General features: G+C 46.6%; 2 protein-coding genes across 9 annotated transcripts in view; both read right to left on the reverse strand.

Annotated features, from left to right (window-relative positions):
* C17H6orf118 (chromosome 17 C6orf118 homolog) overlaps window positions 1-1,675 on the reverse strand; it is a 20,382-nt gene extending 18,707 nt beyond the window's left edge. The window contains exon 1 of one of the 2 annotated variants that reach the window (XM_021149281.1): window positions 1,613-1,675. In XM_021149281.1, the coding sequence (XP_021004940.1) occupies window positions 1,613-1,637 (25 nt within the window). In that variant the 5' untranslated portion in view covers window positions 1,638-1,675. The remainder of the gene's footprint in view (window positions 1-1,612) is intronic. The other variant, XM_021149282.1, reaches the window with a different exon arrangement.
* A 1,678-nt stretch (window positions 1,676-3,353) lies between these two features.
* Pde10a (phosphodiesterase 10A) overlaps window positions 3,354-14,027 on the reverse strand; it is a 446,975-nt gene continuing 436,301 nt past the window's right edge. For 4 of the 7 annotated variants that reach the window (XM_029471092.1, XM_029471089.1, XM_021186163.2 and 1 more), the window contains 3 exons: window positions 13,055-13,135; window positions 11,246-11,334; window positions 3,369-8,501 (listed from right to left, as the gene is read on the reverse strand). In XM_029471092.1, the coding sequence (XP_029326952.1) occupies window positions 8,378-8,501; window positions 11,246-11,334; window positions 13,055-13,135 (294 nt within the window). In that variant the 3' untranslated portion in view covers window positions 3,369-8,377. Of the gene's footprint in view, window positions 8,502-11,245; window positions 11,335-13,054; window positions 13,136-14,027 lie in introns of all 7 variants that reach the window. The other 3 variants (XM_029471090.1, XM_021186162.2, XM_021186161.2) reach the window with 2 other exon arrangements.

Here is a 14,027-nt window from a genome sequence, read left to right on the forward strand (position 1 = left end):
GGAACTCAAGCAGGTCAGAAAGCAGGAGCTGATGCAGAGGCCATGGAGGGATGTTCTTTACTGGCTTGCTTCCCCTGGCTTACTCAGCCTGCTCTCTTACAGAACCAAGACTACCAGCCCAGAGATGGCACCACCCACAAGGGGCCTTTCCCCCTTGATCACTAATTGACAAAATGCCTACAGCTGGATCTCATGGAGGCATTTCCCCAACTGCAGCTCCTTTCTCTGTGATAACTCCAGCTGTGTCAAGTTGACACAAAACTAGCCAGTATACCACCTCAGCCCATTTAAGAAAACTCTCAGGGCATGGCCACAGGGCAACCTCATCTAGACAATTTCTTTTCAGAGTTCCTTTCTGAATTTATTTTGTGTCAGGTTGATAATCAAAATTAACTCTCTCCTTGGTGTCTGTGTTGTAGGGTTTTATAAGGGAGATACCTCTCTCCAAGGTACTGACCAACACACACATGCACACCATACATGCAAAAACTAGACCAGCCTCAGAAGGGTCCTAAAAATCCAGGCTTCAGGAAGCTCTACAGATGCTGTTCTCCAATGTACCTCAGCAGACATGAGCCATATGCTTACTCTAATGACAAGAGACCATGTCTCCCAGCAGATGTCCTGCCAATGGCCTGGCTCTGACCCTTGTGGGTGTTGAGTGTCCAGCAGGCAGGCTGACCTGGCTAAGCACAACTGAAGCTGTTACCAGTTAGCCTCATCACTCTCAAGGGACATCTGCAGTGGAGCCAGCATCCCCTCAATGTCAATGACCTCCCCATCATTGGGTGTGGTGGGGATGGATGCGGACATGGGGGTTGGCTGTGCACTGGGACAGTAGATTTGCAACCTGTTGCTCTAGCAACATTCCCTGAGTGAACTCTGCCTCTCCATACTGGTGGCGTCACTTAGAACTAGACTGTTAGGTTGTTAGATTTATTACATGTGAGTTGTTCCCTACTTTTATTATGTGTGGACAACCATCTATGTATTCGAAACAGACACCTGCTTGCCTGCCTGCCTCTCGGACGTGTAAGTCACATGCCAAGAGAGTGGTGTGGTACAGGAAGTTTCGCAAAACTCTCAGCTTCAAAGCAAAAAGCACTGAACAAGTATGGTGAGCCCCTCCATCCCTTTCCCAGCAAGGTACTTACCAACACACACACGCACTCCATATGCCTTTACACACATCCTATAACACACATACCAACGTGATAGTTACTTTTGATTATCAGTCTGACACAAAATAGAATCCAGGAAGGAGCTCTCAAAAGAAATTGTCTAGATGAAGTTGTCCTGTGGCCATGACCTGAGGGGTTTTCTTAAATGGGCTGAGGTGGGAAGACCCACTCTGTTTCCTGGCGGGGTCCTGGAGCTGAGTGGAGAAGTGGTGCACATGTGTTCTTTGCTCTCTGTTGAGGACAGAAGTAGCCAGCTTCCTTAAGCTTCTGAAGGGTCTGAGTCACTGGGCCCAAGCAAACCCTCCTGATCCAGGAGCTGACTTCCTGCCACCAGAAAGGTTTTTACTTTCAAAACCACTTCTGAGAAACCAGCTTTCCTGGACAAACATCAACCGGGCCAAAACCCACAAAAATAGAGGCAGACCACTTACAATCAGGTTCCAGATCCTCAGCCATTGCCCCTCTGGTCTGCTCGCTGCCAACGGAAGCTGCAGTTGCCATGGAAACAGTAAATATTCCTAGCCCCTCCCCCTCAGTGTAACTCTGGGGCCCGACCACAGGGTGGCAGAATAACAGATTAGCCAGGAGTCTGCCACCTTCCCCAGCCAGGTCTGGGAGCCCTGGAGCTCACTGGCTTTACTTTGCAAAACAAAACTAGGCAAGATTCATTACAGAGCATGGGACAAAAGATAACTGGTGTCCCCAGTGAATGTGCCCCCGCTCCAGTCCTTGGTTCTAGACCTAAGAACCAGAGCACACCGGATGCTAATGAAGAGGGCTGAGGTGTTTCTGGACACACGATAGGGTCACCAACTCAGATCCTCGAGTTCAGACAGAAAGGGAGAACTCTGGTTTGCACAAGGCATGCGCTAGTAAAAGCGGCACCTCCCCTACTTCTGGAAAATGTTAATCTTTTCCCCCCTACGGCCGAAAAAAAAATTCTTCCAAATCATGGCTTATATCAACGTAATCATTCTATCCCTTAGGTGACAAAAATCAGAATGTCAAGGGTCAAATATGTGTCAATCCTTAAGAATATAGTAAAACCCATACTCCCTCCTATTGTTTAGTCGTCTATCAAAGTGATTGAAGGAGAAGTATATTCAATTATTATCGCTGCAACCCACTGACCTGTCAAAACTAAGGTGGATTTTTGTGGAAGCAAATCCCTGGCTCACTGCCCATGTTGTCCCCACGTGGGGGAGGGGGTGGCTCCTGAAGGCAGAGGGATGGAAGGACCAGACACGTGCGTTCACCAAGGGAAGAGTCTTGAGCAGCGATGGCTAAGTGCTATGGAAAGCCAGGAAGAACAGAGTCGCACCTAGCCCCAGGTGACCTATAACCTTGACCTATGACTCGGGCAGTGAATTCTGACCCTTTCAGCCTGGTTTGATATGAAAGGGAACTAGCAACCTTTCTACAGTGCCAGGCTGGAACCCACTCTTCAAAGGCAAACGAATGCCCTACCACCGAGCCACACACCCCGACCCCTTCCCCATGAGGCTCAGGGCGGAGGTGGTGGTGTTGGGGGAGGTGGAGCACATGTACAGACAGTCTACCTCTGTCTTGGGTTTCTATTGCTGTCATAAACACTGTCACCAAAAGCAACTTGGGAAGGAGGGTGTTTATTTCCGTTTACTCTGACCTTGAAGGAAACTGGAACTCAAACTGGGCAAAAACCTGGAGGCCGGAGCTGAGGCAGGAGCTGATGATGCAGAAGGCCACAGAGGAGTGCTGCTTACGGCCTTGCTTCCTGTGGCTTGCTCAGGCTCATTTATTTCACAGTCGGGACCACCAGCCTAGGGTGTGGCACCACCCATAGTGGATCCTTCCCTATCAATCACTAATCAAGGAAAATGTCCCACAGACTTGCCTACAAGTCAGTTACTATGGCATTTTCTCAGCTGAGGTTCCTCTTTCCACATAACTCTAGCTTGTGTGAAGTCAACAAAAACTAACCTGATAGGAGCAGGAAACAGATTTAACACTTATACTGAGAAGCTGGCCTCTGGCTCCTCTCTAGAGAGAGAAAATGTTTTCTCAGCTGCATTTCATACAGACTGTGTTGACTCTCAGCCAAACAAGTGTCTGTGGGAAGATCTGGCTGCCACCTATGGACAGCTTCTCTGGGCATCTGTCGCCTTCCCCACAAACGAGAGAAAACTTGAGAGATGATATTTTAAAAATGTTGTATTCAATTATTCACACCAAAGAATATCCATTAAAATTATGAACATTTCTAAATATATTTCATGTATCATACATATATATATACTTTATATGTATAATTACATATCCACAAAAGATTTCTTACTTCTTTAAGCATGTGAATAGAACAAAGATAGAGATTTTTGCAATGTAACACCCATATATGCATATATACTGGCTGTTTGAATTATGAATTTATTTACACCTTGTCTGAGTTATAATAAATGATTAATGTTCTATTATACAAACATAACAGTAAAGGTTTTTTTAAATACAAAGACTGCAAATGAATACATGAAAAATTACACACATGTACAATATTTATAATTTATAAATGCAAAGATAAGACCTCTTTAAATTATTGCACTTGCGCACTTTACAAAGATTTTTTTTTTTATGTCATACATATAAAATCATCTTTTTTTGGAATTTACTAACTCATCAACTATAATAATGTTGGATATCATTAGCTTGAAATTCTTTCTTTCCCCTTCAAAAGAGAGCCCATTAAGGCTTTGGCTGCAGACCCATCCACTGAGGATCAGTTGCTGGGACCTGTGCCCCTGCTCCAGCAGGTGTTGGCCAGCAAGGAGGTTGTCCCTATGGCCTCTGAGGTGTCTTGGCTGGGTGTGGATGGCGGCGGACCTCTTTTGTTACTGTGTTCCTGTGGAGAAAGTTGCTCTTCTTGGAAAGAATCCAGACGCTGCGTTTGTTCTTATGTTAAGTGTTTCACAGTGTTCTGGGCAAGTACGTGATTTTTAAATAGGTGGGGCACTGTACACAGAGAGAGACTGCTTTGCATCATCAGCTGCACTGGGATTTTGTACAGTAAATGAACATGTAGCGTATACTCCAGACAACAGATCATATGGAAACACTATTCCCGTACATCATTTATATTCACTGTTCTAGATACAGCAGAAGACCGGGGGATCGGGGTGACCAAACCAAGAAAGAAAGTGGGGACACCCATAATAGAATAGTATTTTAGGTACGCTACACCATAAACAAGTGTTTGGGGATTTATTTCACATTAGAGATAAAACGGGCAAATGTATAGTACCTGGAGATTGAGCACTGAGCTAGTGCCCTGACTTCCTCTTGAGACACGCACTATATTCAGCTAAGGTTCCACCCTGTGCCCCCACAAGGTCAGGCCTCCAGTTCCAGTAACAAACCCTCACAATTATAGTAAGGAGCAGGCAGACTGATCACAGCCTGCCTTCCACTACTGAGCACTTTGTCATTGCATGAAATGCTTTAAATACGTTCATTGATCAAACCGTACAGCTTTGTTTCAAAGACAGTGAGAATGATGGGCTCTGCTGGGCACCCCTGATTTCAACTTAGCATAGAGAATGCCAGCCAGCCAGCCGGCAACAGAAACTCATGTGTGAAAATAGAATGGCCATGCAAGTTGAAGCCGTGGCTGTCAGCCTGTATGTGACTGACTCAGATTTTACGGGGACTGTCGAGTCAGCCTGACACTTTGCAACAGGGGGAGTCTGTGACTGATGGAAAGTCATCCAAGAATCCTACTGCGCACAGCATCAGCACCGCACAAAGCAAATGCGGGGTAGGAATGTACAGAGAAGAGACTTTCGAAACCAAAGGTAGCCGGGAGCCAGAACCCAACAGATTGATGCCTCTACCTGGAACCACCGTTCCCTACAAACAAGAGGAACCCATAGTCACCAGGGTAGATGTCAGTGAAGTGGGGTGATGACAGGCACCTGGTGAACAGGGATGCCCCTACCAGGGACACGCCTCTTTAAAAGTTGTCCCCTACACTCTGGAAAGGTAAGATGAGCACAGGAGAGAAAGGGGAGAAGTCAGCATTGAAAACGAAAAAGCTCAAGCCAAGGCAAGATGCATACTTTTGTTCTATTAAAGCTGACACCATAGTTTAGACCTAAGAGAGCAGAAACACAGCACAAGCTAAGCTCATTGAAAGGCCGGGTCTCTAAGGCGTTGTGCAGCAGAAGGCAGGCTGTGCTAATATATCTAGCACATACATGAACACACTTGAAAGAACAGAGTTCACTGGGTGAGTATAAAATAAAAATGCTAGCACATGCTCAAAAGAGGAGAGCCACCCTAAACAGGTCACATCAAACCGCCTATTTTTTGCCATTGTGGGAGTAGGTCACTTAGAATATCTCAGCGACCTGTCTGGCCAGCACTGATCACTCTTCAGGCTGGAGGGAGCTGGGGGCAGGATTCAACTGCTCTCTTCTTGGCAAGGGGGAAGGCTGACCACCACCAGCCCAGCATACTTTACACTGCCCCACAGCTTCTCAGGCCCTCTGCTGAACTGAGATAGAATTGATGTTTACAAACCTTAGGCTGTATTTTGCTGCCCGGGATCAATACTTCACACTGGTATTGGCACTTACATATCCAAGAACATTTTCTCAGAAACAACCACAACAAAAGATAACCACAGTGTGTGGCCACAAATTAGATAAAAATAATCATTGCGATAAAATTTGTGTTATCACAAATGACTGCAAGTAATATAATTTTGGTGAGTTGAGCATTGTTTATATTCATTATTATTCACTAAGTTTGCATCAGCCATTAATGAGAAATTCCTGAAAACCTTTGGAGAGAAAAAACTTGGTGAGACAAGAGGGTGGGAAAAGCTGAGGCAGATTCCCATGCCTGTATGTTAAATATGCTCCACTTGCCAAGACACAAAAAAACCAATCCTGCCTGTGTGAATTCTAAAACCAAATTATTAACTAAACATGGCTGTATCCTGGCCTAGTTTATTCTGGGCAGATTTATGCCTCCTAACTGAGTCTTGGCTCATGGAAGGAACAATGTTGCAAAGGTCTTCCCAGGTATAGTTTTTTTTCTACAAACTGTTTCTCACATGATACTATTTCCCAAGAGACTGACCGACCAGCCAATAAATCTCTGGCAGGTTCCTCTGCAAAACTGCCCCAGGCAGAGCAAATTCAAAGAGACTTCTGTAAAATCCCTACTTCTACAGCAAAAACAGTCAGTCATAGGTTTCCCAGTGCCAGGTCCTTTTATATGCTTGGTGACAGAATCCATGCACTCATGCCTTCAGAATGCCTGAATTAAACGGTCGTCTTACACACTGCTCCTCCCTGCAATTCAGATTCCAAGATGATAGATGATCAATTTGTGTGGATCGAATGGCTTTTTGCTGCAGCCAGTGTCACCTGTTTATATAAGTGGACCAGCTTCAGTGAGCACCCCTGGGAGAAGTACATTGATGGGAGAACACACTCATGATAATTTCCTTATGGAGAGCTGTTTCCCTACAGGGAAAAGAACTGTTTTTGAATATGGGGGTAGCTGTCCCTTTTTATAAACTTTTTCTTCTTCCTTTTCTCTCCTTTTGGTGTATGTGTGTGTGTGTGTGTGTGTGTGTGTGTGTGTGCGCTGTACATACATCTGTGTGCTTGTGCATACATGTGTGTGCACATGTGTGCACAGCCCTGGTGTTGTAATAGCTTCTCTTGTTGACATCACCTTGTAACCAGTAAATGGAGTAGGACACAGCAGGGGAGGAGATGGTGACATTTTAGAAGCCCATGGGGAAATCGCATGTACAGTGTTACAGTATTCAGCCCACTCTGCTACAACTGTGAGTCAGAGTGTGGAAGGAAACTGGATAGACTTTGCAAATGCCAAGCTCCTGTGTGTATGGTATCGGGTGTATCAAAATCTAGTCCAAAGATTCATCTTAAAGCATCTTTTCGTGCTCCTGCCAGAGTGCTGAGTGTTTGTTTCTGGTCAGTCTCTTCCTTCTCAAGGCTCACCAAGAGAGAACAACCGAGCCTGGATTCTCTGGTCTCCATGCTGCTATCCTGAAAATCCCCATGGTGTGAACCTGTGACTTCCTTAGGAGTCCCCAGGAAAGGCCCAGGGGTGTCCTGGCTTCTCTAGAAAGTCGCGCAGGAAAACTATCCAATACAGCATTTGGCGTTCCTTATGGATGTCTGAATGGTGAGAGGAGACACCATCTGGGTCAACATGGTGGCCCTGCACCTCCTCCTGTCCTGCCTGATTGCACCGTGAGGAGACAGATCAGAACCCTGGGAGACTGACGCCATGCTGTGGAGCCTTTCAGGCATGGGGTGAGGTATCTTCTGGAATAATCTTTTGTTTTGGACATGACTAAAATTCTGCCATAACACACAGTGAAAATATAGAGGTTGTTAAAATTCACATTTTTTTTTTTACCCACAAGATTTGCTTGCTGGAGGAAATTTATATGCCTTACTTTTATTTTCTTTGTATAAAGGGATTGGCGCAGTCGCCGAAGGCTACAGTGAGGGGGAGGGGAGGTGTTTTAATTCTTTGACATGGTTTGAAGTGAGAGCTTCAGTTCCCCGATGCCTGGGATGTACCCTGTGTCCCCTGGATGAGGGCAGAGGTATGCTTCCTTCTGAGTGGAGCGGACTCGCCTACGTGCCCCCAGATAGACTGAAAGAGCACAGCTGTAGTGCACCTGTAATCAGCAGTTTGAATTTCTCTATCACCTGTGGACTGTAACCTTCATTACATGTGTCCCAGGCTACAAACTCAGTTAACCTACAAGAAGGTCACATGTAAACTTCACAACAAGGGGCGTGTGTCCCATTCCTAACAAATGCCACCAAGCAGCAGCATGGCACAGAACCAGGGAACCGGCCACACCCTCACAGGAGGATGCAGGCAAGAACCCCTCCTGTTAGTCTCTGCCCCCTCCAGACAGTGCAGTGCTGGCCTGGTAGCAAATAGCATTCGGAGGTCAGGTGGAGCCACGGAGTAGCCGACGTCTGAACACGGCGGAGCCTGGGTTGCTCACTGTCCGAGGTGTGTGCGGCAAGCAGGGAGTCGTCTGCTTCACATGGATATGCGACGGTACCTTCTGAGAGGGGTTTTTCACCCCTTGAAAACAAAAAGAACGAAGTCACAGAAGCAGGTTGAGTCGGTTGCTGGGCAGACATCAGGACGTCACTTCAGGATCAGTCGTCAACCTTCACGTTCAGCTTCTCAGATGTGCTCTTGCTAGGCGCCGGGCCTGGGCCTGAAATCCACATTGCTGTCTCTTCTCCCCGAATTACCTTCTCCCACTGACTGAGGTTATCCCTAGGAACAAAGGGGTGGAGTTACAGGCAGCATCGAAACAGAGTTCCTGGACTGGTTTTCAAAAGTGGCACCCGGGCAGTGTGAGACAACTGAGCACAGCCTCGTTAAGAGTCACTCTGATGCGGACAGTGGCTGGTTCAACGTGACTGGGCAGGCTCTATGCCATGTCGCCTCAGCTGTGAGCCTCGGGGGCAACAGAACCCTGGGCATCTCGTTGTACCTGCTCTAGGCTGCAAAGACAGAAACTCTATTGGAGCAAGGGCAGTATTTCCTAATTATTCAGGATGGAATCAGCAAGGGGCTGATGATACCTGCAAGGAGAAGCCAGGGGTGTCAGGGAGCAGAAATGCTATGGTCAAAATGACAGAGAGTTAGTGAGGCCACTTAAACTTGTTTCAGGGTCCTCTATCTTGACAGCCTCTCAGGTGTAAAACAACTCAAATTTCCTGATTTGGGCTTTCAAATCACCCCACCGCAGACACGGCACCTCTGTCCCGGTGACCACCCACAAGAGCCCTATTCTCCCACCGCCTTCCAATCTTTTCTCTCCCTGTCCTCATGTGGATGATCACAGGCCCATGGCCTGACATCCCTGCAATGGTGACTGCTCTATGTGCCTCCAACTTTTTCACGGCATCCCAGCCTGGCGTAGCTCTTCTTTTACACAAAGTCGGAGTCAGAAGAGAACTTCGACACTGGCAAGCACAAAATGTATATGCAGCACTACTAAAAATCCCCCTACTTTTTAAAGCAAGCACACTAAGTAAGATACCTTTAGGGGAAATTTTTTTTAAAAAGTCCTAAAATAGGATATAAGAAGGGTAGAAGTCTTAATCTGCACCATAAAGTGCCATTTCCCCAGATCTTAGAGATTTTCTGAAATGTTGGGAAAGACATATACTAAAATTAGTAATGTCCTTAATGTTCATGTGTACAGTATTTAAATACTAATGTGATCTTAAAGCGATGACATAGGTCAGCCAAGCACAGGAAAGTGGGGATTCATCAAAGCTTCCCAAAGCCATCTGCCGCATTCAACAGGCTACAGCCAGTCCTGTGCTGGAAGAACCAACAAAGCCACCTACCCCATTCAACAGGCTACAGCCAGTCCTGTGCTGGAAGAACCAACAAAGCCACTCGCCCCACCCAACAGGCTACAGCCAGTCCTGTGCTGGAAGAACCAACAAAGCCACCTACCCCATTCAACAGGCTACAGCCAGTCCTGTGCTGGAAGAACCAACAAAGCCACTCGCCCCACCCAACAGGCTACAGCCAGTCCTGTGCTGGAAGAACCAACAGCTACTTACCCTGACAGCTTCTAAATGGTTATTACAAAATATGGCGTTCCAGACAGGGAAGGGTGTTTTCAACTTAGGATTGTTAACATACAGGTATGGAATCAGATGGTTTGATATTCCCACTGCCCTTTAATGTCAACACTTCCTGTAAGTTGATCCCTCTGGGAGTGAGGCATAGCCCATGCCCACAGTGTGGAGCCATCTATGGATCTAATTCTAGTGACCTCCCTATAATTGGGGCCACTGAAGCTCAACAAGATGAGCATTTTGTACCACTTTCCAAGAATGGATGGAAGAAAGGCCATCTCTCAGACAGGAAAACAACTGATCGAAAATGGCCTTCCTTGTTGGTTGTATTTGGTGTTTTAAAAAGCAATCTATAAGCCAGACAGTGGTACACACCTTTAATCTCAGTACTCAGGAGGCAGAGGCAGGCAGATCTCTGAGTTTGAGACAGTTCCAGGAACTACATAGAGAAACCCTGTCTGAGCACACCACGTTTGGGTTTTATTTAACATCTTCTGGTTTCTGCTTACATTCGAGGAACTTGTCTTACAAAGGAAATTAGAATCTTTTAAAATATCATTGTTCTTGACTAAGTTGGGCTCTCAGAACAGGGGGAGGGAGATTCTGTAGCCAGAGCAGGTAACAGGTAAGAGGGTGAAGCACACCCAGGAGGAAGGGTGCCCCCTAGATTTCTCTTCTTCCACAAATAGTTCCTGCTGCAATTTAGGCTGAGCCTCTGTGCTGGCAATCACCTGAGCAGACAGCATGGTGGGCACTCCTCTGCATGGTGACAGGGCCTCCTGCTATCTTTTGGAGAAAATGAATAGGCATGCTATGCCTATATACACTACGTAGGAGACATACATTGGCAATGAGATTTATGACAGAAGGCTCTTTTGAGTTGCTGGGGACCACACTGAGTGTCAGAGTGGTAGAGGGTGCTGCCTGGCAGGGATCTATGAGTCAAGGGCTGGCCAGCACAGATCACAGACAGGACACTCACAGACTCAGAAGGGAGCCACTTCCAGAAAGAGGTGAAGTGCTTTCATGGAAATTCCGCATGCCTGGCCCACACAGCACAGGTGGCAACGCTATTTCAAGGGGTCCTCGGCACACAACAGCTGTCCCTTGACCTACCCCGGTCCATGGCATGGGCTGCCAGAGCCATTTATCCTGTCTGAGCTGCATAATAGGCTACCTTCGCATTAGCTAGTGTTTGAGATTCAACTCAGATAAGAAGAAAGCCAAGGGGGTGTGGCTTTGGGAGAGGACTGCCCACGACTCCTGACCAGGGTGAATGGATATCAGAACAGAAACGTGGGCTTCAAATCAGAAGGCTCACTGTAAACCATGAAAATGACATACCCACGGGCTGGCGGAGTGGAAAACCCCAAGAAGAGTTCAGGACGGCTTTGAAGCCCCTTGGCATGCTGTGCCTACCTGCAGGCCTTCAGCAGAGGCTCTGTGGGTGGGAGGATCTGCGTCAAGGTGGTGTAGCAGGGAATGGCCACAGCATTGTAGAATCCAAGCTGCCACAGAGAGAAATGAAACAATGTCGCTGTTAGAAAGTGGATGGTCCCCACTTTTTCTGTCTCTGAACCCAAAGTATGAAGTCAGCTGTTCTTGCCGAGTGTTGCTTCTTCTATGTGCTGTATGTGTGCTGTATCCTCTGCATGGTGCTGTGTGCTGTGCTGTGTACTGTGGGCTGTGTGTACTCTGTGCGTGTGTGTGTGTGTGTGTGTGTGTGTGTGTGTGTGTGTGTGTGTGAGAAAGAGAGAGAGAGAGAGAGAGAGCGCTTTGTGCTTTTCCTGCTGTGTAAGGTGTACATACACAAATCCTTAACACACCGCTACAGTTTACACCCATGGAGTTCAAAGCTTAAGTGAGTTCAACAAGACTCTACTTTCACCTGGCTCAGGCTTGAATCCAACGTCTGCTTTAACTTAATGCTGCCCTGTGGACAGACTCCCTTTCAGCTTAGCATTCAGGGGCAGCTGATTTGATGTATTTCCAGTTTTCTTCTGTGACCTCTAGCCTTGTGCCATCCCCACCCCTACCCCCCACCAGAGACTTAACCCCTTCAACAGACCTCATGGTATTCACTGAAGTTCTCCTAGCTCCTCTCTCTCTCTCTCTCTCTCTCTCTCTCTCTCTCTCTCTCTCTCCTTCTGCCCACTCTCTTGCCCCCTAATTGAACTCCACAGTTCTAACAGCTGATGGTACCCTTCCTGCTCTAGTGAAGGGCAGATGTGGATGGGTGTGGGGCTGAACAGAGCACAGGTAACTGTCCTCCCCCCTTCCCCGCCCCCCTGATGAGCTCCTCTTCATAACTGGCCAATAGATGGCAAAGTGGCAGCCATCTGCTCCCTAGCTTAGCTCCGCAACTTCTTTAGAACCTGAGCTTCTGGAAACAAGGGAGAGGAGAAGCAGCAGGAAGTCTTCACAGCTCCCATTTGCTTTCTCCTGCTGGAGTTACTAGTGCAGTCTTCCCGCTAGGGCAACGCTTACGCATTTCCACTTTGAGCTGCTTTGAAGCTAAGTTTGAAGTCCAGGTGGACCTGGCTCTCGTGAGCCTCCCTCCGCAGGCTCCTGGGGGCCAGGGTTACAGGGATGAACCAGCACAGTGGGCTTGGTTTTAATTCCATAGCTTAGGCAGGCATTCTCTTCTTCTAAACCTTAGTAAGGAGTCACTGGATTAGAATGTCCAGAGAAAAGATTGCTTAACTGGGAAGCAGAACGCTTCACTGTTGTGACAAAATTACTTGACAATATGCAAATTTAGAATTTAGATGAATTCGTAAAATATTTTGTGCATCTCAGAGGTATTTAAAACTCCCTCATGCTACCAAAAGAAGTTACTTCTTTTGGCAGAACTCAATCTATTTTCACATAAGCTGCTATTCTGAATGTAAGGACTAAAACAGGAACTTTACTGGGACAGAATATGTTGTAACTGTTTGGAAAGACTTTGCTAGATCCCTTCCTTAATCCATGTGACAAGATATATTTCAAATAATTTACTAACCAAACATAAGGCAGCTAGGGGGAGAGGCAACAAAAGGAACAGCTAGGGGGAGAGGCAGGTGGCTACACCACAGAGTGGGCAGGACACTTGCAGGGGCAGAAGACACTTAATAGTGAGCTCTGTGCTTGAGAAAGTTCTAGGGAGGGTTAAAAACCACCGTGTCCCATGGGTAGATGGTGGACAGACAGACGGACAGCCATGGAGATGGCTCTCGTTCTTCATACCTGCCCTTGAGGGACTTCATCTCGCTTGTCTCTGTCCATCATAGGAATGGGCTGTATGCCTAGCTTCTTCATCTCATCACCCTGGAAGAGACGAGAGGAAATAATCTGTAGTTTTCAAATAGACATAGGACATTTTGGTGTTTATGAGGTTTTTCTTCAAAATAAATATCTTGTGCCCCAGGAGATGTGCCAAAGCAATAGCAGTCTCTGCATCACTGTCTGGCACTGTATTCTCATGGGTTTCTACATTTGCTTGTTTTGTTTGCCAAATTTCCAGACACCCACCACTGTGCAACAGCTAATGGCAGGTGGGGTGACAAAGATGCGAAGGCCTGAAAGCTGTCCTTGCTTCTCTTTCGAATGGTTCTTCCTTTGTATGAAAGAGTAAAACGGGGCTTGAAGAGTATTGACCGAAGAATGATAAGCAGTTTTCCAGAACTGTCAGTGGGGATCCAGGACAACTGACCCCTCAGTACTGCATTCCTGCCATGGGTGGATGCCCTAGGGGACATCCCCCACCAGGCTTAGGGAGGAAGGTTTACATCATCCTCTGGAGATGTCACAAGATAGACTCTTACGAAGGCACTTGCTTCTGTTATAACCCAACAGAAGTGTTAAAATCTTCTTAAGGATGCATAATTAGTCATTTAATTAATTTTTTTCCTTAGAAATCACAGCTTCATACCAAGACCATCTAAGATTTGTTAGAGTCGGGAATAAATTACTACACTTAAAACCCTGTGCCCTAGGGGAAAAATTCCTGAATAGAACAGNAATGGCTTGTGCTGTAAGATCGAGAATTGACAAATGGGACCTCAGGAAACTACAAAGCTTCTGTAAGGCAAAAGACACGGACAATAAGACAAAAAGGCCACCAACAGATTGGGAAAGGATCTTTACCTATCCTAAATCAGATAGAGGACTAATATCCAATATATATATATAAAGAACTCAAGAAGGTGGACTCCAGAAA

The sequence above is a fragment of the Mus caroli genome, chromosome 17 (assembly GCF_900094665.2).
Source record: "Mus caroli chromosome 17, CAROLI_EIJ_v1.1, whole genome shotgun sequence".
In the NCBI taxonomy this organism is placed as follows: Eukaryota; Metazoa; Chordata; class Mammalia; order Rodentia; family Muridae; genus Mus; species Mus caroli.